Source organism: Aquarana catesbeiana, linkage group LG06 (genome assembly GCF_042186555.1).
Source record: "Aquarana catesbeiana isolate 2022-GZ linkage group LG06, ASM4218655v1, whole genome shotgun sequence".
Taxonomy (NCBI): Eukaryota; Metazoa; Chordata; class Amphibia; order Anura; family Ranidae; genus Aquarana; species Aquarana catesbeiana.
In genome coordinates, this window is record NC_133329.1 from 374,768,725 (window position 1) to 374,794,109 (window position 25,385).

Below are 25,385 nucleotides of genomic sequence, written 5' to 3' on the forward strand. Positions count from 1 at the left end.
GTAGATTCGTCAGGTTATTGTTCAGGCTTATGGTTTCAAGATGAAAATTCCTTTTTTTTTTTCATTTGAGAGCACACTTGATCAGAGCAGTTCTTCACCAAGCCACCTTGGCTCAGATCTGCAAGGCTGCAACTTGGTCTTCCATCCATACATTCACCGAATTCTTTCGGGTGGATGTGAAAGAGCATGAGGATACTGCCTTCGGGCGCAGTGTGCTGCAGGCAGCAGAATAGGTCCTCACGTCCGATGGCGGTCTGCTTTTTAATCTGTGTCTCCCTCCCCTCAGTTTGGGCATTGCTCTGGAACATCCTACTAAGTAATTGATAGAGCTCTGTGTCCCGTGATGTACAATAAAATAGGATTTTTTAATACAGCTTACCTGTAAAATCCTTTTCTTGGGAGTACATCACGGGACACAGAGCTCCCGCCCCTCTTCAGGATTTATGCATATATACATTGGGATACTTATTGCTTTGCTACAAAACTGAGGTACTCTCTATATGGGAGGGGTTATATAGGGGAGGAACTCGCTTTGTAATTAGGGTTTGCCAGTGTCCAATCACCTGATGGTGACTATCTAACCCACTAAGTAATTGATAGAGCTCTGTGTCCCGTGATGTACTCCCAAGAAAAGGATTTTACAGGTAAGCTGTATTAAAAAATCCTATTATTTGCATTAGTATATGACCCCCAGTGCAGTATCCAGCCTTGAAAATGGCCATTGCTGATTTCTAAGATTCAGCTTTGATTGACTTCAATGGGGTTCGGATTAAAGTGACTGTAAAGTCGTAGAGTAGGATTACTGCCAGCCCCCCTGTTCTAATAAGGTATATTACACAGTGTAAATGTTTTAAAATTATACCAATAAATACCTTATTTTAGATCGCCGCTGTGCAGTCACTTGACCTCCCGCCGCTCTCCTCCCCCGATGTAAGGGCTCTGATGTCAGCCGGGAGATCACGTGACCGCTGTGCTGTCCACTCAGCCCCTCCCACTGTAGATCAGGGGAGGAGAGCGGCGGGAGGTCATGTGACCGCACTTAGGCAATCTGAAATAAGGTATTTAGCTGCATCATTTAAAAAAAAAAACATTTACACTGTATAGTATACAGAATGGATTCCATTTGGAATTGATGGATTACATTTATTATTTTCCTTAAAATGCTACAAACAATAACATATTGACAACGTAAAAGAAGTTTGTTTGAAATCTTTGCAAATGTATTAAAAATAAAACATGATACAAAACCCATGTACATAAGTATTCACAGCTTTGCTCAATACTTTTTTGAATCACCTTTGGCACCAATTACTTTTTGAGTATGATGCTACAAGCTTGGCACACCTATTTTTGGGCAGTTTCTCCCATTCTTCCTTGCAGGACCTCTTAAGCCCCATCAGGTTGGATGGGGTTCATCATTGCACAGCTCTCCAGAGATGTTCAATCGGTTTCAAGTCTGGGCTCTGGCTGGGCCACTCAAGGACGTTCATAGAGTTGTCACTCCTTTGTTATCTTGGCTGTACGCTTAGAGTCGTTGTCCTATTGGAAGATTAACCTTTGCCCCAGTCTGAGGTCTAGAGCGCTCTGGAGCAGGTTTTCATCAAGGATGTCTTTGTACATTGCTGCATTCATCTTTCCCTCGATCCTGACTAGTCTCTCAGTCCCTGCCTCTGAAAAACATCCCCACAGCATGATGTTGCCACCTCCATGTTTCACTGTAGGGATGGTATTGGCCAGGTGTTGCCTGGTTTCCTCCAGATATTACGCTTGCCATACAGGCCAAAGAATTAAATCTTTGTTTCATCAGACCCGAGAATTGGTTTCTCATGGTCTGAGAGTCCTTCAGGTGCCTTTTGGCAAACTCCAGGTGGACTGTCATGTGCCTTTTACTGAGGAGTGGCTTATGTCTGGCCACTCTACCATACAGGCCTGATTGGTGGAGTTCTCTTCTCTCCACAGAGAAACGCTGGAGCTCTGTCAGAGTGACCATTGGGTTCTTGGTCACCTTCCTGACTAAGGCCCTTCTCCCCCGGTCGCTCAGTTTGGCTGAGCGGCCCGCTCTAGGAAGAATCCTGGTGGTTCCAAACTTTCTTAATTTAAGAATGATGGAGACCACTGTGCTCATTGGGACCTTCAATGCTGCAGAAAATTTTCTTTACCCTTCCCCAGATCTGTGCCTCGATACATTCCTGTCTCGGAGGTCTACAGACAACTCCTTGGACTTCATTGCTTGGTTTGTGCTCTGACATGCACATGTGGGACCTTATATTAACAGGTGTGTGCCTTTCCAAATGAATTTACCACAGGTGGACTCCAATTAAGTTGTAGAAACATCTCAAGAATGATCAGTGGAAACAGGATGCACTTGAGTTCAATTTTGAGTGGCATGGCAAAGGCTGTGAAAGCTTATGCACATGTGATTTTTTTGTTTTTTGTTTTTAATGAATGTGCAAAGATTTCAAACAAACTTCTTTCACGTTCTCATTATGGGGTATTGTTTGTAGAATTGTGAGGAAAATAGTGAATTTAATCTATTTTGGAATAAGGCTGTAACATAAGAAAATGTGGAAAAAATGAAGCACTGTGAATACTTTCCAGATGCACTGTACCTTATTAGAACAGAGGGGCTGGCAGTAATCCTTCTCTGACTTTACTCTCAGCTACTAATAGCGGCAGGAGGAGAGGGGCGGGGAGGAGATTGCTCACGCACTAGGAGCTGACAGGCAGGGAGGAAGGGGGAGAGGGGGGGGAGAGGAGAGACTCTAACACAGCGGGATGACGGAGGCATTTAAACTGAGCACGGTATCATGGATCAGCAGCCATGATTACTGTGGTCAGTTTACATAGGGGGACACAGGAATAGGCAAGATCTACCAGTTTTTTTACAGCATAGAAAGGAACAGTTTAGACAGCTCAAGCACTCGGCTGTTTAACCTGCTTTAAAGGAACAGGATCTTTTCTTTTTTTTTTTTTAGGGTTACAACCTCCAGTGATTTTGCACTTCCGGGTCTGCACCACTGGTGGACACAATGGACCCGATGTCCGCCAGGACCCACCAATCGTTCCCGACAGAGGCAGAACACCAGTCTACCTATGTAAACAAGACAGGTCACCATTCTGTTATTAGGGAAGACCCTAATCTCTGTCCTCTCACAGTTTAAGCACCCCCACACAATTAACAAGCACTACCAGGAAACACATTTAACCCTTTAATCGCTTCTGAGGTTAAACCCTTCCCTGCCAGTGTTATTAGTACAGTGACAGTGCATATTTTTTAGCACTGGTCACTGTATCGGTGTCACTGGTGCCCCAAAAGTGTCACTTAGTGTCCGATTTGTCCGCCACAATGGCGTAGTCCCGCGCTAAGTCGTTGATCGCCGCCATTACTAGTAAAAAAATAAAATAAATATAAATTTAAAAAACTACTGAAACTTTTTCGTGGAAGGGAGTTTAACAAGACAATAAAATAACCGATTTACATGGTACTTTTTGAGCCGGGGAATGCCCCAAGGTTCTGTTTCTATAAATCTATTAAAAATCAATAAAGAGAATTAAAAAAAAAAAAAAAAAAAAAACAAGACAATAAAATAAATGTTCAATAAAATTAGAAGAAAAGAGGTTTAACCTTAAACTGCGTAGAGGGTTCTTTACGAAGAAAGGGGGGCATCGATAGTTTAAAAAAACTATTAGATAAGCACCTGAACGACCACAACATACAGGGATATCTAACGTAATACTGACACATAATCACACACATAGGTTGGACTTGATGGACTTGTGTCCTTTTTCAACCTCACCTACTATGTAACTATATGCGCTATATTATTTTTTCTTTATTTGCTATTTTTTTTTCCCCATGAAAATGGAGTTACCCTTTAAGTATTTTTTTTTTTAAGAAATGCCAATTGCTTATGATTCTTTAGCAAACTCATTATCATTCAGTTGGGGGCTTACATCTATTTCATGAAAAATGTCAAGATTTGTGCATAACTGCATATAATATGTTTGGATCAACTTAACATTTAGACACTCCGTTTTTGGCTAACTGCAACTTCCCCTTTATTGCATTTTTTTGTATCATATGTACAGTTTGAACAGCCCAAGTTTGTGACAACTTTATTGTAATGTCTTCCAAGTAGCCACATCAAAAAAAAAGAAAAAAAAGAAAAAGCTGAAACGGGACTATGAACATAACTTGCAATTATAAATATTAAACAAGATGTATGTAATCAAGATAACTTTTAACAGGATGCATGATTTATTGATGCTGATCTGCTTGTAAATGATGACACAAAGCATTCACTTTAGCTGCTTAGGAACATGTGCAAATTGAAGCTGGCTGGACACGACTTGCAGACCTTGACATCTGCTACTGAATTCATGCTTGTGTTCCTGGCGCCAGCATCCCTGTGCTGGCTATGGAGGTTACGCTTGTGTTACAAGGGTGGGGTGGGGGGATCGCTCTGTTCCTCTACTTTCTTTGACCTTAATGCAACATGCACGCTTAATTCTTCTCTATTGCCCTCATGTTATTATTATTTTTCTTTCTTTGTTAAAGTTAGTTTTGATGTATCATTTATAAAGTGGCGGATATCCAGCTGCAAGTCCTCTAAATACTTTGCTCTGATAAATGGTGTTCTGCGAGTCAAGAGGTTTCATTAATATATGGATGATGTTTCTGGCGCAAGCTCACAGGATTTCCCAGGGCTAAGTGTTAATGTTTTTCACATCAGTATTGGTTGCTTTAATCTCCGCGGTCAGCCGCAACATTTGAATTCTAAAGTAATTCGCTGGACAAGTTGTTATTTGCATGATGAACAACCTTGCCCCCAACATAGGTCGATTAAAGCTGGATTTACACAGTTCTGTCCCAGCTAGGAAAACTGGTAGGGTGAAGTCCAGACCAGTTTGTTCTGGTGCTAGGATTTTGGCACTGTGTGCTCTCAGCATGGGATCTGGATGCTTTTGTTGAGAAGGGATCGGAGAATTTATTTTGCCATGCCACGCTTGCTTTGTATGTGAAAGCTAAACATAGGCGTGTGCAGGGGGTGTGCTAGGTGTGCCTGGGCACACCCCTATCACCATGAGTTTGCAGACATGTGTATTTCGTTTAGTTCCGAATTCGTTTTTTAATGAATTTTAACAAATTCGTTAATTTCCTAATTTTTCAATTTCCAAAATTTCGAATTTCTAAATTTTTCAATTTCCACATTTCCCAATTCCGAATTTCGAATTTCCAAATTTCGACTTTCCAAATTTCGGAATTTTCAAAAATTCGAAATTTGGAAATTCGGAAATTCAAGATTTCGAAAATTCGAAATTTCAAAAATTCAAAATGAGGAAATTCCAAAATTCAAAAATTTGGAAATTTGAAAATCCAAAAATAAGAATGAAAATCTGAAAATTTGAAAACCCGAAAATCTGAAATAACAACTAACTAATAATGAATATTAAATTATAGGTATTGGAATTTCCTTTCAAATTTGGCTGTTAGTGAACCTATTTGAAGGAATTATCTGATATAACGAATGCCGTATCTAAATGAGTGGAACATAATGATCTAATAATAATAAATAATAATAATAATAATAATAAAACCTTTTTATTATTATTATTTACTCTTAATTTGTTCCATTCCATTTGTTTAGATACGGCATTCGTTGTTTTGGATAATTCGTAACTTCAGATAAATTTGTATTTGTTACGTTCACAAACAGCCAAATTTGAAAGGAAATTCCAATACCTGTAATTTAATAGTTAGTTATTACTAGTTAGTTATTATTTCAAATTTTACTGATTTCTTTCTTTTTTTCAGATTTTCGAATTTTCGGATTTTCAAATTTCTGAATTTCCGAATTCCGAAAATCCAAACATTCGGAAATTCGGAATTCAATCATTTAGAAATTTGGAATTAGAAAATTAGAAAATTCGGAAATTCGGAATTTGAAAATTTAAAATTCGAAAATTCGGAAATTCGGAAATTTGAAAATTCGTAAATTCGGAAAATTCGTAAATTTGGAAATTTGAAAAAATTCCGAATTTTTCGAATTTCCAAATTTCCAAAAAAAGCAAAAAAACCAAATGAAACGAAAACATTGTTTGTCAGTGCACATGTCTAATGAGTGGTGCAGATTCCCCATACTGCCCAGGCTTCTCCACGTGTTGCCCTCCCCCCCCCCACCATGCAGTGCTGCTGGCTTCCCTCCTCTCTTTGACCTGGGAAAAGTGTGTGGGCCTCTCAGGCTCGATAGCGAGGGGGTATGTGGACAGTGCATCCGCAGCTGCTGCTAGAGTGCTGACAGGGTGGATGGAGCCCATCCTGGCTCCTGCAAAGGTTCAAGAAAGGAAGGGTGACCCCTGGAAGTAACACATCTATGGTGTCCAGCTGCAGTGAATGGATGGAGTGGCAACCTCAGCCTGGACTCCGACCAGGCCAAGCCACCAACACGTTTCACTCCGCCCCCAGGGCTTAGTCATTTCCCTCCTCTCTTCCTGGCTGATGCAGGGGGGGATGTTTCAGAATGGAGAACAGTGGAAGGGGAAGTAAATGTCCTTTTCTAAATGAACACAGTGAACACACTCACTCACTGTGTTTATTCATAACTGAAGCATAGTAAACTTTGTTTACAATGCTTCCGTTTGTAAATGAACAGGAAGCTGCTTAGCACAGAGCACTTCCTTTTCATTCACTGCATCGTACAGCTGAGACTGCAGAGAAAGGCATGTGTGTTTGAGCATTGGGGTGCACACCCTAATGCAATAGCCTGCACACACCTCAATAGTCTCTGCAGAGGTCCAGTATGTTCTCTGTTGAGTCAGATATCTAGCTTTCCAATCAGCAAAGACTATGCCCCTTGCTGAGTCCTTGAAGAGCTCTATCTTTGACTCAGCAGGAGGCATGGTGGGCCTCTGCAGAGAGACCGCTGCTTCCACACACACAGAACAAGGGCATTCTCTACAGTATGGCAGGAAACAAACTGCAAAGCTTTGAGCACTTTTTTAAAAAATTTTTATTAAAGGACTTGTCAAAAGCGTGTCCTTGTTTTTCTTTACACTTTACTTTTTTTTGTGTGAATGAGTAGATAGTACCCCTGAATTATTTACATGCGGGGCTGGTATCTGGGTGCCCCCTTAATGTTAAAAGATTCCAGATTCTGATAAGCTGCCTCCCGCAGTCCCCCTTCATCCACTTGGGGACAAGTTGCCTTGCCAGGAAGGTCTACCCTGGCAAGGTGCCCCCACTATGTTGAGATCATGTGACCTGGTATGGTTCAGGAGGGAGAACGCCCTCTCGTCCCCACCAGTTCCTGGACTGCCAGGCTACGTGCTCGGATAAGGGTCCATGCCAAATTGGAAGGGTCAGGTTTAGAATTTGGCAGGGGGAGGGGGGCTTTTTTTGCGTGGGGTCCTCATTGTTTATGTAGCTGAGGATTGGCAGCCAGCAAGTGAATGGGGCCAGTTGATGTCACTGGGTGCTAAGGGTGCAGCAGGTGTTGGAACCCAATGCTTCCATAACAACCATTGACAGCAGAGGAAGAAATCTGTCTTATATAGTAGCAGGAGAAAAATCAGATACTACCTACGAAATTTGGCTTGAAAACAAGTAAAATTCAGTCCTACTTAAAGGTTAAAGTGACTCTGTGCTTTTCCTACACAGGGCAAAGCAACAGGTTTACTTTAATACCAGTCCCACCAGCAGCACACACTCGCCCTCCCCTCGGTCCTCCAAAGGAAGGATAGATAGCTTTGTGTAAGCGTAAAAGCTCATATAAAAACACTATTCACTCCAGTTATGTGCTCTTTAAAATATATTTAAAAAATATATTAAAAAGCAGCTAGAATTCATACTTAAATATGTATTATGTTTCCTATAGCTTCCTATAAACTCCTGTACAGCAATACTCAAACTGGAAAAGGGAGGATAACATTCAGAACCAGATAGGGCTACTATATACTACTGATTTGCACAGTGCTGTCTGAACATGCTGGCAGGAGAGGAGAGAAGAGGGTTGCCCACTGCTCATTCATTGTCCAATCACCAGGCTGGAATGGACCAGGCTGCACTGTCAAGTGGACGTAGAGAAAAGTAAAGTCTTATACCTGGTTGTGCTGTCTAAAAAGGAAACCTGGGTCACAACAAGTCAGACTGAACATATTAGAATTGCTTTGTTCAGAAAAAACATTTGGCGTATATGTGGAATTCAGCTTAAACATGTTTTTCCAAAGCCGCCACCCATGATGAACTACACAATAACATCTGAAAGCCAGGCACAAAGTGTCCTAAAATGGCTCTAAAGTACAAACGTTTGGCACACCTGAAGGATGCAGCAGATGTGCCTGACACGTGTATGGATGATGACTAAAGAAAGAAGAAAAATCCTTTCTGATGAGGACCATCTTCTTTCCATCTGTTTTCGGAGAAAAGACTAGAAAAGCTAAACAGTCTCTCTGGGTGTAAATGACAACAAGACTGGCCGTATCCCAGACACCAGGGTGACATGGAACCTACAAAATGGACTGGCACCTGGAATTATTGGGGTGCTCAGTGAGTACAGCTGCTCCCTTCCTCTCTGCAACATCCAGATGGCTCTGATCAGTCTGGCTCCTGAAATGTATATAGCTTGGTTCACACCTGATATACACAGAACAAGGGGACATGTCTGTCAAAGCATTAGAAGGATGGAGTGTTTTTGTTGCCTATAGAAACAATCATTATTCTCCTTCCAGTGGTGGAACAAAGTCCTCTGGCACCCAAGGCAGGGATGCCAAAGTGCAAAAAGCCCCCCCCCCCCCACACCTCCCATTCGGTGGTGCCTGCAAAGTTCTGAGTCCAAAACCACTCAGCAGAGCCAGCAGAAGATACCAATCATCATTTTTAGTGGTATGTAAGGGCTGCATTCTGACTACCACTGTTATGCCCTGTACACACGGTCGGATTTTCCGACGGAAAATGTGTGATAGGTCCTTGTTGTCAGAAATTCCGACCGTGTGTGGGCTCCATCACACATTTTCCATCGGAGTTTCCGACACACAAAGTTTGACAGCTTGCTATAAAATTTTCCGACAACAAAATCCGTTGTCGGAAATTTCGATTGTGTGTACACAAATCCGACGCACAAAGTTCCACGCATGCTCAGAATAAATTAAGAGACGAAAGCTATTGGCTACTGCCCCGTTTATAGTCCCAACGTACATGTTTTACGTCACCACGTTCAGACCGATCGGATTTTCTGATGCAAACAACCATCTTAAAAAGACCAATGCAGGGCTGCAATGTTGGGAGAGGCTGCAAGCCTGACAGGGGCAATGGCTCATCCTGTGCGGCTGCCTCCAGTCTTTCAGGGAGGGATAGAACCCTTAGATCTAGGCGGTGATTTCTTATTGGCTCTTTACCTGCCCCTGAAGCCTTCTTACGGGGAAGTGCAAGTGGAAGTGTCCTTCGCGCTGTTGACGAGTAATAGTGAAAATGTGTAGAAGGTGACAAAAAAATGCTGATAATATTAGGTAATATTAACAATTATTTTTGTGTGATGATGTCTTGTAAAGACAGCAGCAAAATCAACAAGTGTTCACATTACACTTCAATAAAATAGTAAAGGTGGGAGGATCTCGCGCATAAAATCTATTCACACATATAGTAAAATGATTAATAATAAAAAATTGATAAACGAAATTGGTGAAAATGCTATGAAAAAAATAAACATAAAATATCACACTAATCCATATGAATGGATACAAAACTAAAGTGAACTATATTTAGTATTTATGTATCGAAAATAAAGTTCATAAAGTGAACAAGTGTATTGCCCCATACACGCGGTTGGATTTTCCGATGGAAAATGTCCGATCGGAGCGTGTTGTTGGAAATTCTGACTGTGTGTAGGCTCCATCGGACATTTTCCATCTGATTTTCCGACACACAGAGTTGGAGAGCAGGAGATAAAATTTTCTGACAACAAAATCCGTTGTCGGAAATACCGATCGTGTGTACACAAATCCGACGGACAAAGTGCCACGCATGCTCAGAATAAATAAAGAGATGAAAGCTATTGGCCACTGCCCCGTTTATAGACCCGACGTACGAGTTTTACGTCCCCGCGTTTAGAACGATCGGATTTTCCGACAACTTTGTGTGACCGTGTGTATGCAAGACAAGTTTGAGCCAACATCCGTCGGAAAAAATCCATGGATTTTGTTACTGGAATGTCCGATCAATGTCCGACCGTGTGTACGGGGCATAAGGGTTCATCTCATGAACCTCCAATGTAAGGCACATTTTTCCTGCTGATCACGAATGTAAGGGGCATTCTCCCCACTGAATCTGATGAATTGGTTTAGGCAGGGGTTCCTCAAGACCTAAAAATGATTTTAGGGGCTCCTCTGGGGGAAAGGTTGAGAAAGGCTGCTCTACTGTACTGCATAGCATTACCAATCTAAGACTAGGAGACTGCTGACAAGAGAAGATAGTTGATGGCCTTATCAGTGTAACGACACTGCCACAATGTCCAGTCACCAGAGAGATGGGTGAAGGGGAAGTCAGGATGGATGAAGGGGAAGTCAGGATGGATGAAGGGGAAGTCAGGATGGATGAAGGTTGGGTCACGGTGGGCAATTTTGTGACAAAGCTATATTGCTTACTTGCCTTGGAGAAAAGTGTGTTCACCGACCTGTCCATGTTTTCAGGCAGGATTATCTGGATTTCTGAACTGCCTGAACATAATTCTAACCCTTTTGGCAAGAAACCAGTCTACAGCTAACTATATCAAACATATTTTTCTTGCAGCTCAGCTTTAAAACCCTTCTAAATCAAAGAAAATTAATTTATCCAGCTTTGTTTAAATCTAGAATCTTCTAATTTACCTATGTTTGATATTTTTCCCAAAGTCTTTGTTCCTTCTTTGTGATATTCCTTCATGGCTGGTATTTGTTCAGTTCTTGAACAGCATACTTTGTCTCTGAACAGTGGGGCTTTCACCTTCAGTGGCTCCTTCGTAAGGGCCCATTGGGGTGCAAAGATTTATTGTATATGCAGTAAGCCGTTCATACACAAAGACACCTGTGCAAGCCAGTTGGCTTCAGTCAAGTCTTGTTTAACATTTAATTATGAATATAATTAGCATGAGTTAGGAGACAGGCCAAGCATCTGCAAGAAAATTTAGGATAGGAAAAAAAAAAAAAAAAAATCACACGAAGAAATGCAAGTTTAGTATTTTTTCCTTTTTTTGCTGCATACCGCACATTTTGTATCAGTATGAACGTCTGTGAGTGAACTTTAAGTTTAATACTACTGACTAATTTTGTGTCAACATTTTTGATTAATTAGCAGAATTGCATGTGAAATCATGCTGAAAAATTCAGTGTTGCCGATGTGTTTAATATTTCAATGAATATTATAACTTTACTCAAAAATTATGAATACATCAATTTAGCTGTTTTAGAACAAGGACACACGTTGAGGTTCTTAAAGTATATGTCCAGGCATTACCCAAAGGTATCCCGAAACCCTACTGCTCTTAATCTAGGACAGGGATAGGCAACCTGGGGCCCTCCAGCTGTTGTGGAACTACATTTCCCATGAGGCATTGCAAGGCTGGCAGTTACAAATACTCCCAGAGGCATGATGGGACTTGTAGTTCTGCAACAGCTGGAGGGCCCCAGGTTGCCTACCCCTGATCTGGGGCATATTCCATAGTATTTCGCTTCTTTTATCTCATTCCTGTGTGTATTTGTCCATTCCCTGGGTACCGAGTTAATCCATAAATAATTCCTTTTTGTCATGGGGTATCTTTTGGAGTAGCTCCTGACATCCCCCATTCCTTGTTCCTGTAATAAGAGACATCTTGCTGGGAAGTCAGCTTCTGTTGGTGCAGACATGACCCCAGAACTACAGTTCCCAAAAGCCCTTTTTCCACACATTGTGTGTAGACTGTATATTGGGGGCCAATGCAGCAGCATTGTTTTGTTGAGAAATAAATAAATCTATGCATGTGAGCTCTGTAGTCCAGAACGTACAGCTGACAGCGCTGGATGAGTTTTAGTGCAGCAAAGACACTGGAGGAAATTCAATAAAGCAATTACAACACTTTTCTGATAATATGGCCCCTTTAAAACAGCCTGCACCATATCCAAAAATCCCTGTGGCCAGGTTTGGTAGCTTTACCATCATGCACAGAAAATGCAGGTAGTTCTTAATAGCTCCATCTTTGCAAAGTGGCGCCATGGATGCACTAAAGTCAAAAAGTATCACCTGCAATTTGTTGATAATGAAACTGGAGGAAATTAAAGTGGTTGTAAAGGCTGAAGGTAAAATATCTTCAGCATGCAGCCCCCCCATCTCCCCATACTTACCTGAGCCTGATCTCGATCCAAAATGTGCCAAATTGATAGTGCTGTCCCGGCTCTATGCCTCCTCATTGGCTCCCGCTGCTGTCAATCACAGCCAGTAAAGAGGGAGCAGGGGGCGTGGCTTTGGACCAAGCACACATGAGTACCCCCATAGCAAGCCACTTGCTATGGGGGTACTTGGCAGGGGGGGGAACCAGGCAGTGGCAGCCTGTCCATTAGGGGTGCCCGGGCGCTGCCCCCTCTGTGTAGAATGGATAGATTCATGCATTGCATGAATCTATCCATGGCTGCTGTAGCCAACCCCTATTCAGGCGTCCGACCCCTTTTCGGCGCTTGAATTACAGTGGCAGGGGTGTTTTTAAAGCACCTTATTAGAGCCATAGGCTCTAATAGGCTTCAAAAAAGGTGGACTCGGACCGCAGAGAATTGTGTTCGGAGCCCGCTAAAGTGTGTTAGAAAAGCGAATGGCGTGGGTCTAATACCTGCCACCTGATTGGCTGAAGGCACAGTCGCTTCAATTGGATGCCTAGCAGGAAGGAAGAAGAGACAAATGGAGGACACAGGAGCTGCTGCCTGACCCGCTGCTCATCCCACCATCCCACAGCTCGCCGCCGTCACCCGCTGCCTGATCCCCCACCAAGATGGGGTAAGTGCCAGGCAGTCAGCGAGCGGGCGGGGGGTCACAGTGGCGGCATCTGACAGGCACAGTGGCTGCATTTGACGGGCACATTGGCTGCATTTGACGGGCACTGTGGCTGCATTTGACGGGCACAGTGGCGACATTTGACAGGCATAGTGGCTGCATTTGATGGGCACAGTGGCTGCATTTGACGGGCACAGTGGTGGCATTTGAAGGGCACAGTGGCGGCATTTGACGAGCACTGTGGCTGCATTTGATGGGGCACAGTGGCTGCATTTGATGGGCACAGTGGCTGCATTTGACGGGCACAGAGGTGGCATTTGATAAGCACAGTGGCTGCATTTGATGGGCACAGTGGCTGCATTTGATGTTTTTTTTCAGTATTTTTCAGAATTGTTTAGTTTGTTTGCGTCCCCCCAAAAATTTTGAGCACCAGCCGCCACTGGAGCCAGGAGTGCCGGCTGGGGACCCGAGAAGAGGAGGATCAGGGCAGCTTTGTGCAAAACCATTGAACATGTTTGTTATTAAAAAGAAGAAAACATTGGAGCCTTTAGTATCACTTTAAGATTGACTCTAACTTGGCATACAGAGACAGGCAGAGTGTCTTTTCCCTAATAATTTTTAAATTTTTCTCTCCTTATTTCTTGTCTCCACCCCTCATCCACCTCTGAGCACTGTCCCTTGGTTCAATCCACTATATACTGCCCAATACCTCCCCTTTTAAAGAATACAGAACCTAATATTATTTTGTGGTGTTAAGTAATTTGTATAGAATTTGTGAATAACAATGAAATGTAGTAAAATGGATCCCCTGCAGTCAACAACAATAGATCTCCCAAGCAACAATAGAACCCCTGCAGCAATATACCCCCCAACAACAGTAGATCCACCCCAGCCACAATAGAGCTCCCAGCACTGCCAGCAGTCAGCATCAGTAGATCCTTCCCTAAACAGTAGATCCCTCCCAGCAATAATTGACCCTCTCTGCAACAATAGAGCCCCCCATCGACAATAGATCCCCAGCAGCCAGAATCAATAGACCCTCCAGCATATCCCAACCCCCTTATCATATTCAGTGCTGGAGGTGCCGGAACTGCATTGCCCCTCGTTTCTGTTTATTAAAATGATTTATATAGAGCCAACAGTTTGTGCAGTGCTTTACAACATGAGGGTAGTACAGTTACAATACAATTCAATACAATTTAATACAGGAGGAAGCAGAGGGTCAGGTGATACAGTACAAAAGGTGGAGAAAATAAAAGTACAGTTGGCAGGAGGAAGCATTATATATATATATATATATATATATATATATGGGGGTACAGGGGTGCGGACTGCACCCGGTGACACCACCCCCCCATGGAGTGACACCCATCTCACCATTTACAAGCCGCGGCGCTGCTGTTATTCCCTTAGGCAGGAGCCATCTGCAGGAGGCAGGACAGCTCAAGATAGAGGGCAGGGCTACCAGTTTGGATGCAGGGCTCCCACCCTCTGTCTAGACCTGCTGTATCTCCAGCCCTCCAGACTGTCCATGGAAGGTAAGACAGGAGGAGGAGTGGTGAGGGGGCAATGTGGGGAGGGGAGCTGAGGAAAGTAATGAGGCGCTGGGGGGGAACCTGAGGACAGTAATGGGGCACTGGGGGGGCTGAAGACAGTAATGGGGGGAGCTGAGGACAGCAATGGGGGGGACTGGGGGCAGCTGAGGACAGTAATGGAGTGCTGTGAGGGGGGGGAGCTGAGGACAGTGATGGAGAGCTGGGGGGGCTTGGGGTAAGTAACAGGTTGCTGTGAGGGGGGAGCTGAGGACAGTAATAGGGGCTGGGGAGGGGCTGAGGACAGTAATGGGGCGCTGTGGGGGGGAGCTGAAGACAGTTATGGAGAGCTGGGGGGGCTTGAGGTAAGTAATAGGTTGCTGTGAGGGGGGAGCTGAGGACAGTAATGGGGTCACTGAGGACATTAATGGGGGAGACTGAGGACAGTAATGGGGGTCACTGAGGACATTAAGAGGGGGGACAGAGGACATTATTGGGGGCTAAGGACAGTAGTAGGGGCCTGGGGACAGGAATTAGGGCCTGAGGACAGTAATTGGGTCATTGAGGATATTAATAGGGGGGACTGAGGACATTATTGGGGGGGGGGGGCTGAGGATAGTAATAGGGGCCTAAGGACAGTAATTGGGTCACTGAGGATATTAATTGGGGGGACTGAGAACAGTAATTGGGTAGTTGAGGACAAATTGGGGGGGCCTGAGGACAGTAATTGGGTTGCTGAGGATATTATTGTGGGGTCTGAGGACAGTAATGGGGGCCTAAGGACAGTAATTGGGTCACTGAGGATATTAATGGGGTCGCTGAGGACATTATTGGGGGGGATTGAGGGCATTATTGGGGGATGAAGAACAGTAATAGGGGACAGAGTACAGTAATGGGGGCCGGAGGACAGTAATTGGGTCACTGAGGACAATAATGGGGGGAGAGCCTAGCCGATGCGCTAGCCTGCTTAGCGCCCTACTGAGGGGGGTTGAAACCATGTTTTACTGCACTGGGTGACACCAACCCTAGTGACGCCACTGCTCTATCCAAAACTAAAACAAAGGTTGACTTTAGATAACTTTAAAAATAAATGATTACTGAACATAAATAATAATGTGATAAAGTGATAAAAATTATGTCATAGAAAGAAGAAAATATGGTTTACGTGACAGTATTTTTTGTGGAGAGATTTTTGGTTTCTTTTGGTTCTTCCCTCACCATAGTCTATAAGATACTTTATATAAAAAGAGTCTCATTAGAGTCTGTGCCCTCGGCAGTAGTGTATTGGCCTCATTCTTATCCGGAAGATATGAATGACGTGAGATTTGTTGAAAATGTCTTATAGTGAGATTGGCCTAATGTATCTAAACTACCGCAGTAGTTGAGAAAATGATCTTAGCTATACAGAGTTGAAATTGCAGTTATTAAACTTATTTTTACACTTTGAATACCAGACTGCAGTCATATGTCAAAGTCAACTGCAGGCTGACACAGCCAAACCCAACTCGGTTGGCTGCTATTCGAGAGAGGTATATATTACATAGGCATTTTCAGCTGGCACAACTGTGTAGAATATAGCAAATTATATTTTAAACAGAACGAGTATTTGTAAGAATAAATTAACATAATGAACAATGGATCAAAATAAAATCAACCAGTGCAAACAGATATTTTTTGTTCAGAAGACAAGGAATCCGGTGACACCAACTTTTACTGAGTTAAAACTCTACCTAATATTTTGTTTAGAGAATGCTGATGTCTCTGTAGGTCTCAGGTTAGTACTACAGGCCGTATTTAAATCTGACACTTCAATAGTCGAACAAGACATGCAAACCACAAATATTTTTTTTTTTTCTTTATAAATAAGCATTTGAGTGTTTTCTGCCAAATCAGGAATATAAAACATTTGTAAAATATATGTCAGATGTTAGCTTGGAATAGATGCTGGAATAAGATGTTTTAAATAACAGGTAAATGGAAGAAATTTAACCAAATTCAACGTTTCTGAAAGTTAAAGTGTTTAATATTATGTATATGATAAAGGGATAGTCCACTTTCAATAAAAATCTTGGAAACGCTATATCTTTTTAACTGGTGATTGACAGTGGTGACCCCATCGTTTGACCTTATCTATTTGGTTATACTAAAGGTTGCTCACTTAGAAAAGTATATGTTCACTTAAAGAGGATTCTCACCCTAGAAAGAAAAAATGAAAAGTCAGCAGCTACAAATACTTACACTTACCTGTCCAATGATCCAGTGCTGTCCCCACCCCGGCGCCATCTTGTTTAGTGGAGGAAGCCTGCTGTAACCTATTACGGCTTCATAGACAGCTTCCAACTGCTCATGCATGAGCCGCATTGTACTTTGTGAATGGTCCCGCAGATGTCTGGGAGCTATGGTGTGTGGTGTGTCCCAAAAGGCTGCAGTAAGGGAGGGGGGCAAACATTCATTTGGATTGCATAGGTGATCTGGGCGGAAGTGGGAGTGGGTAATTGTCAAAACCAGGTGCCCACTGCCCCCAAAAAATAAACGAATGCAGCTACACAAACACATCTAATGATGGACAATCAGTACTGTTATCAAGATTTGTTTTTGGGTTTACATACGCTTTAAAGCTGAAGTTTTTCATAGTTACATTGGTAAAGCTTAGAACAATGTACACCAATCAGCCATAATATTAAGATCACTGACAGGTTAAAGTAGCCCATAGATAATTAATTTCTCTCTGTTCAACCTTCGAGTGTGTGGGTGGGTGAATCCTCCTGCTGACAGTGGGAAGACTTCCCCGCAGTCTCAATACACTGATCAGCGCTGCTGCCTATAGCCCGTGGCACTAATCAAGTGACAAAAATCTGACAGGGCGGTTGTACAGGAGTCGATCGGTAGATTGACTTTTATACAGCCACCCTGCCCATACATGGATCCAAATTCAGCCGGTCCTTGTTGAACCAGCCAATTTCAATCCACGTATGGCTGGCTTTGGTGAATATCATAGATTATCTCTTTACAATGGCATTTGACAGTTGGTGGGATATATTGAACAGCAAGTAAACATGTTGTCCCTGAAGCTGATGTGCTGAAAGCAGAAAAATAGACATCACAGTTTGTTGTGTATGGGGCTGCGTAGCCACAGATCAGTCATGGTGCCCATGCTGACCACAGCTAAAAGCACCTACAATGGGCACAGGAGCCTCAGAACTGGACAACAGAGCAATGGAAGAAAGTGGCCTAGTCTGATAAATAACGTTTTCTTTTAAATCACGTAGACGCCCAGCTGTGTGTGCATTGCCTACGTGGGGAACAGATGGCACCAGACTGCACTGGAAGAAGAATTAAATGCTGATGTGATGTGATTCTTTGGGTAATGTTCTGCTGGGAAATCTTGGCCCTGCTATTCACGTGGATGTTACTTGACATGTACCACCTACCTAAACATTGTTGCTGGCCAAGCACACCCGTTCATGGAAACAGTATTCCCTGATGGCAGTGGCCTCTTTCAGCAGGATAATGTGCCCTGCCACACTGCAAAAATGGTTCAAGAATGGTTGGAGGAATGCAACGAGTTTGAGGCTCCAAATTCATCAGATCTCAATCCATCGAGCATTGTGGGTTGTGCTGAAAAAAACAAGTCTGATCCATGGAGGCCCCACCTCACAATTTACAGATCTTAAAGTGCCTGCTACTGATGGCTTGGTGTCAGATACCATAGCATACCTTTAGAGGGCTAGTGGTGTCCATGCCTCGACATGTCAGGGCTGTTTTGGTGTCAAAAAGGGGACCTATTCAATATTAGGTGGGTGATCATAAGGTTATGGCTGATTATGTCAATTTAAGAAGGGTCTCCTAATGACAACACGTTATGTGTATAAAAGACACCTGTCCACAGAATCTCTTTCTTCCATTCAAACCCATCAGCATAGGCAAGACCAAAGAGCTGTCAAAGGACATCGGGGACAAGATTGTAGACCTGCACAAGGCTGGAATGGGCTACAAGACCATCAGCAAAAAGCTTGGTGAGAAGGAGGCAATTATTCGCAAATGGAAGAAATACAAAATAACCATCAATCGCCAGTCTCAGTCTGGAGCTTCATGCAAGATTTAGTTTCATGGGGTAAGGATGATCATGAGAAAACTGACGGATCAGCCCAGAACTACCCAGGAGGAGCTTGTGAATGATCTCAAGGCAGTTGTGACCACAGTCACCAAACAAACCATTGGTAACAAAATACGCCGCCATGGATTGAAATCATGCAGTGCCCACAAGGTCCCCCTCCTCAAGAAGACACATGTATAGGCTTGTCTGAAGTTTGCCAATGAGCATCTAAATGATTCAGATAAGGATTGGGAGAAAGTGCTGTGGTCAGATGAGACCAAAATTAAGCTCTTTGGCATTAACTAGACTCGCCATGTTTGGAGGAAGAAAAATGCTGACTATGACCTTAAGAACACCATCCCTACAGTCAAGCACGGAGGTGGAAACATGATGCTTTGGGGCTGTTTCTCTGCTAAAGGTACAGGCCGACTATATCGCATTGAGGGGACAATGGACAGGACCATGTATTGTAAAATCTTGGATGAGAACCTTCTTACCTCAGCCAGGACACAGAAGATGGGTTGTGGATGGGTCTTTCAGCATGACAATGACCCAAAACCTACTGCCAAGGTAACAAAGGAGTGGCTCAAGAAGCACTTTAAGGTCATGGAGTGGCCAAGCCAGTCTCCAGATCTTAATCCTATAGAAAGTTTATTTAGGGAGCTGAAACTTCGAGTTGCCAAGCGACAGCCAAGAAACCTTAAGGATTTAGAGAAGATTTGTAAAGAAGAGTGGACCAAAATCCTTTCTGAGATGTGTGCAAACCTGGTAACCAACTACTATAAATGTCTTACCTCTGTGCTTGCCAACAAGGGTTTCTCCACCAAGTACTAAATCGTGTTTTGCTTCGGGATCAAATACTTATTTTACTCACTGAACTGCAACTTAATTTATAACATTTGTATCATGTGTTTTTTTTTGGATCTTTGGTTGATTTTCTGTCTCTATAATTTAAAATACACCTATGATAAAAATTATAGACCCTTCATTTCTTTGTAAGTGGGCAAACCTACAAAATCTGCAGGGGATCAAATAATTATTTCCCCCACTGTATTTATATTGGTCCAAGTTGGATTAAAGTAACTCTGCAAAAATATATATACCTAAGCTTGCTTGAAATGTCTTTTAAACCTACCCTCTTGTTGGCTTATTTGAATATACGTCAGTTACATTGTAAAAAGATAATTTACAAAAAAGTTGGAGGAGATAAATGTTCATGTGTGTGAATTTATAAGGACAATAATTCATATTCAGAAATTTGCAAACCTTTTACGTACTGTGAAATTAGTTATTTTGATTCCTGTAACAAATAGCTAAAACTGTCATTTTGTTGTAAATTGGTCATGGCACCATCCAAGCTCCAGCATTCTCCATCTCATCTTCCACCAAAGTGACAAGGTGTACACCTTTTGTTAGGTCATGTTTTTGGCTTCCACCTTAAATTTTCGCCTTCCTGTATCTCACAATAACAGACAGCACAGTTCTGTCAATGTTTTAAACTCCATTCTGCTATATAAGAATGGTTTAAAAAGGAACAGAGAAAAGCAATTAATAGCATGAAATAATTTCATGCAACATATCGAATGTTCCACCTTTTTTGTCTGCCTTTGTTTAAAGCTTCGAAAATTACCGGCAAACAATCTTTGCAAAAAGAAAAAAAAAAAACGCACCAAAATTATTTTTGGCTGTACGGTTATTTCGTTTTCCATTTTGTGTACAAAAGACAAAAAAAAAATTCCACTTACTTATTGCTTCTACAAACTGCTCAAAGAAGCTACGTGGGAACAGGGGCTCCGACAGCTCTCGGAAAAACATCTTGAGTGCTCCTGTGACAACGTGTATGTCCTCCCACTGGCTGTCGTCCAAATTCAGCTTCTCTTCTGGGAAAACACGGGGAGAAATGGAACAACTGGTTTTAATGAAACAATTACAAGACACTAATTATTATGTTAATGTTTGCCTACTATCATCAGCAACCGTTAACAGCCTTCTGCACCTAGAGGTTTGGTGCTGTGCTTGTTTTTTTTTTTTTCCTTTTTTTTTTTTAACTGAAGGAAAAAAAAAGAGTGTTTTCTATGGATTACCATCTGTAGGAATGCAGCTGACACAAAAAAAAGAGGCGATACAAAGAGACATGGCATTGACATAACATGTCAGATACATTTATTCCCATAATGCATCAGCACAGAAATTAGCATTAGAGCTCAACATGATTCAAAGCTATTTGGTTTTTCGAGGCCGAGGGGCTAAGAGTTGCCAGTGATGTGCCGCTCAAGGGACCGACCCAAAGGCCTGATGGAGCCAACATGAGACATATGCTAAGCTTGACGATAGAAAAATCAGCTATTGCTTTACATATGCTAGCCATGGAAGGTGCTGGGGAATTATAGGTAAGCATTGTCACATTAATTTGTGGCTGACAGCAATATCAACAAGGAAAAGGAACGGGAAAGGGAGGTGGGGGGTGGCGGTAGACAAAAACAAATCCTCTCTTTAATGATTTCAATAACGTTCTGTTTTCAGCTCAGCAAGGTAGTGTGTTGCAGAAACAATATTAGGCAAACCCCCGTTGTTCTACCTAGGCTGTGCAAATCTGCCAGGAATGATAACGTGCCAGACACAAAAATCACTCTTCTTTCACAATTCCCCACTCACGTAGAGCGAAACAGTCGTTTGAAGCTAACCTGAACCGAGGATTTTTACCGACTTGAAACCGAGAACTCAGAGACAATATTTAATTAAGAAGAATGAAACAATTATCCACTATTTCTTGGTTTTATCTGGGTGTATTCGCCGAAACATCAAAGACACGGTAATTAGGCATCGCATCACCTCGCTATTCAGAGGCAAGTTTTGGAAAAGGAAGTATTATGCAGGGGAAAAAAAAAATAACAATCATAATTAGTTCTGGGCCTTTGAACAATATTTCAGGTATAGAAGAAATAACAAATTCACAAACAAGAAGGAATTTAAATACTCCATTAAATACTCCGCCTTTCTGACAAAGTAACATGATTAGCAAATTGTATTTCGGGAAATTGTCGAAACATCTGAGCGTGTGGAACACAGTGGTATAGTAACTATAATAAACAAAGAACACCAACAAATAGATGGCGTAAGGGTGACTTTGGATCATGGGCCTATATTTGTGATAGGACCTATACCAGCCTATCTCAAGCAGGCTTCCATGAATCCCTAGGGTTCCTCCAGAGTAGGGGTAATTCCAATAATTCTAAGCAAAGAGCCAGTTTACTGTCCTTCATGCATAAGGGGGTCCAGGCTGTGGGCAGTGGGAGTAAAAATTGCCCCAATATCAGTACCGCATCCTTGGTTTTAATGTGAGAAATAGTGCCCCATTGTTGGTATCAGTGGAAGACTAGTGCCCCATTGATGGTGTCAGCAGGGAGAATGGGTGCCACATTATTGGTGTCAGTTGGCGAAATAGTGCCCAAATGGCCAGATAAAGGCAAGTAAAGGGCCACATCCGGCCCCCGGGGCTGCAGTTTGGAGACCACTGCTCCAGAGGTTTCTAGGGCTTCCTTTGAGAAATGACTGATTTATGCCTCTCAGATAAGTAACCACTCACACCAATGATCTTTTTAGCAATCTGTAAGAGGGGGGATTTTTCTTTTTCTTTTTTTTTCTTTTTTTTGACCATAATGCTAATGTTCTGTGAACTGTAGATATAATAATTATTTAGCAAAGGTTCCTTTGTGTTAAAAAGTTTTAGAAAGGCTCCCCTTTACAGATTAAATAAAATATATCTAAACCCAAAAATAAAAATATAGCATACTGCAGTTTACCATTTTTTTCATGTGCTGGCAGAAATGATTTTTTTTTTCCGTCAAATTTTGCTTTATTTTTAATCTGGTAATTCTGCAAATAACACACTTTCTGTTCTTAGGTGGCTACCCTCAGCCCTGCACTGTATATCTGGATAGAGCCATGACTTAACTGGACTACAAATATGCCATCCTTTAAAGAAGATAGTTTGGAAAACAGATAAGCATATCTTTACTTTCCCGTTCAACTCACAGGAGGTTAAAAGGACACTGAATTTCTGGCCGAGTCAACAGGCATTACCTGTTGACTCAATCTTAGTCTAAAAAATGAAAACTAAAGCAGCCACCACCCTAAAGTCTGGTAAGCTATAATATTTTACATTTTTGTTCTTGGGTTTAGATATCCTTTAAAGTTTGTATGACCATAATTTTGACAAATGTCTAAGATCACTCAAGATGTCTCTTTTTTCTACAGAAATCGAAGTAGCCCTTGACTCATATATGCACTGAATCTCTATGTCATCTATAGAAAGATTATAGCATGCCCCATCTGTAAGGATAAATTAATCACTCATCATTCATTGTGGTTCATCTGCATTTGTATGTCATCCAGGCCTTGGTCAGACATTTTAAAGGGCCTGTAAAAGTTTTTTTTTTTTTTTTAAATAAAAATAACAAACATGTTATACTTACCTGCTCTATGTAAGGGTTTTGCATACAGCAGCCCTGACCCTCCTCTTCTGAGGTGCCCCGCCGGCGCTCCTGGCTCCTCCCCTTCATCGGGTGCCCCTATGGAATGCCGCTTTCCCTGGGGGGCACCTGTGTGGGCATCCTCCTGAGTCCTGCTGCTGCGTCCATTGACAGGACTCACCCCGCCCCCGCTCCCGTGTCACTGGATTTGGTTGACAGCAGCGGGAGCCAATGGCTCCTGCTGCTATCAATCTGTCCAATGAGACACGGCGCTGGAACGAATGGTCTCAGGTAAGAAAAGGGGGGGGTATTGTGGGGAGCGCTGCAGCAATGAAGGTTTTTCACCTTTAAGCGGATGTAAATCCTCACATATACCCAGTGAAGTGAACAGCCTCATATGATACACAGAGATGAAACAAATCTCCCTAAATAAGTTTTACATATCTTCACATGCTGTCTTCAGCTTGCTATATTCTTTAGAAAGTGCACATTGTGTTAGAATTTTTTCTTCCTATTCAGCACTGGGAGGGGAGTCTTGCCATACACCCACCGTGTGACAGCTGATTGGAGGAAAGGCAACCCCCCCTCCTCCACATAGGCAGAGGAAGGAAAGAATGTGCAGAGCTGTGAATAGACTAGCTCTCTGCTAATCTTTTTATAGCAACCTCCCTCACACAAATTTCAGGCTGGTTTTATCTCGTTTGTCGGAGAACTTATCAGAAGTTATCATTTTTATAACAGAGGAATGGAGCAGCAGAAAGACACTCTCGGGCTTTGGAGAAAGATAAGTAAACACTACAGATATATGCGCCCAGGTCAGATTTCATGAATGGGGTTTACAACCACTTTAATGCATAGAATGAATTAAGGTGAAAAACTTTGAGGCTTTACAATCCCTTTACCATGGAGGAATCTTTGAAATCATTTTCTAGTCTCAGGAAACTCTTCCTAAATAATTACTTTGATCTAGCACTTACAGTATGATGCATTAGCATGAAGATCACTTGGAAGAAAGCTGCTTACATTTTTGGTAATTTCTATGAATCCCCTCCTTTTCAGACAACTAAAAAGATCATTGTAGGTACGTATCTGAGAGGCAGAAACTGATCACTGTTTAAGGAACCCCAAAACAACTTTTGGAATAACAATAGGGGTTCATGGAACCCGGGATGAGAAAGGCTGCATTAGACAAATGAACTAAGCTAGCTAACTACTGTTTTTTTCTTTAGTTAACCACTTGCTGCCCGCCATATAGCAGAATGACGGTGGCAAAGTGGTTGTGATATCCTGACTGGACGTCATATGACGTGATCAGGATAACACAGTCGACACGAGCCTGCGGGGGTGCGCAGGGCGGCGTTCGGAGGTGCTGTGTGTCAGTCTGACACACTGCAACTCCGATCATGGTATGAAGCCTCTGACAGAGGCTTCTTACCATGTGATCAGTTGTGACCAATCACAGCTGTTCACAGCGTGAACTAGGAAGTGCCGGTAAATGGCTTTCCTCTGTAACTCTGACAGGGAGAGCCGATCGGCAGCTTTCCCTGTCAGAGGGGGGGTCTGTATTGATAATCAGCACATTGATTATCAGCACAGCCCCCATCAAAAGGTGCCCAAAAGCTGCCAATCAGTGCCCAACACCTGCCAGCCTGTCCCCATAATAAACGCCTGTCAGTGTCCACAACAGTGCTGATCAGTGCCCACAACAGTGCCCAAAAAAGTGCCAATCAGTGCCCCATCAGAAATGCCTGTCAGTGCCCCATCAAAGTGCCAATCAGTGCCACTCAGTAATGCCTGTCAGTAGCTCCTCATCAGTGCTGCCTATTCAGTGCCACCTATCAGTGCCCATCAGTGCCGCCTATCAGTGCCGTCAGTGTCGCCTATCAGTGCCCATCAGTTTTTTTTTTTTTTTTAATTGTCGGTCTTTTTTTGCTTATAGCGCAAAAATTAAAAACCACAGAGGTGATCAAATACCACCAAAAGAAAGCTCTATTTGTGGGAAGGAAATGATAAAAAATTTAGTTTGGGTACAGTGTTGTATGACCGCGCAATCGTCATTCAAAGTGCGACAGCGCTGAAAGCTAAAAATTGTCCTGGGCAAGAAGGGGGGAAAGTGTCTGGTATGGAAGTAGTTAAAGTGTTACTAAACCCACAACAGTAAAATCAGTCTGTATATGCAGCATAGCATGCTTGTTATACTCACTGTGGAACTTAAGGGGTTAATGCTCTGCATTGTGTTAAAATGCTGTTTTATCCTGCATGCACAGATCCTCCCCTCCTGCACTGTCTATCTGGGG

At 42.6% G+C, this 25,385-nt stretch overlaps 1 protein-coding gene across 2 annotated transcripts in view; it reads right to left on the reverse strand.

Annotated features, from left to right (window-relative positions):
• ARHGAP15 (Rho GTPase activating protein 15) overlaps positions 1 to 25,385 on the reverse strand; it is a 911,406-nt gene that overhangs the window by 164,649 nt on the left and 721,372 nt on the right. For both annotated transcript variants that reach the window (XM_073634231.1, XM_073634232.1), the window contains exon 13: positions 20,362 to 20,496. In XM_073634231.1, coding sequence (XP_073490332.1) covers positions 20,362 to 20,496 — 135 coding nt within the window. The remainder of the gene's footprint in view (positions 1 to 20,361; positions 20,497 to 25,385) is intronic.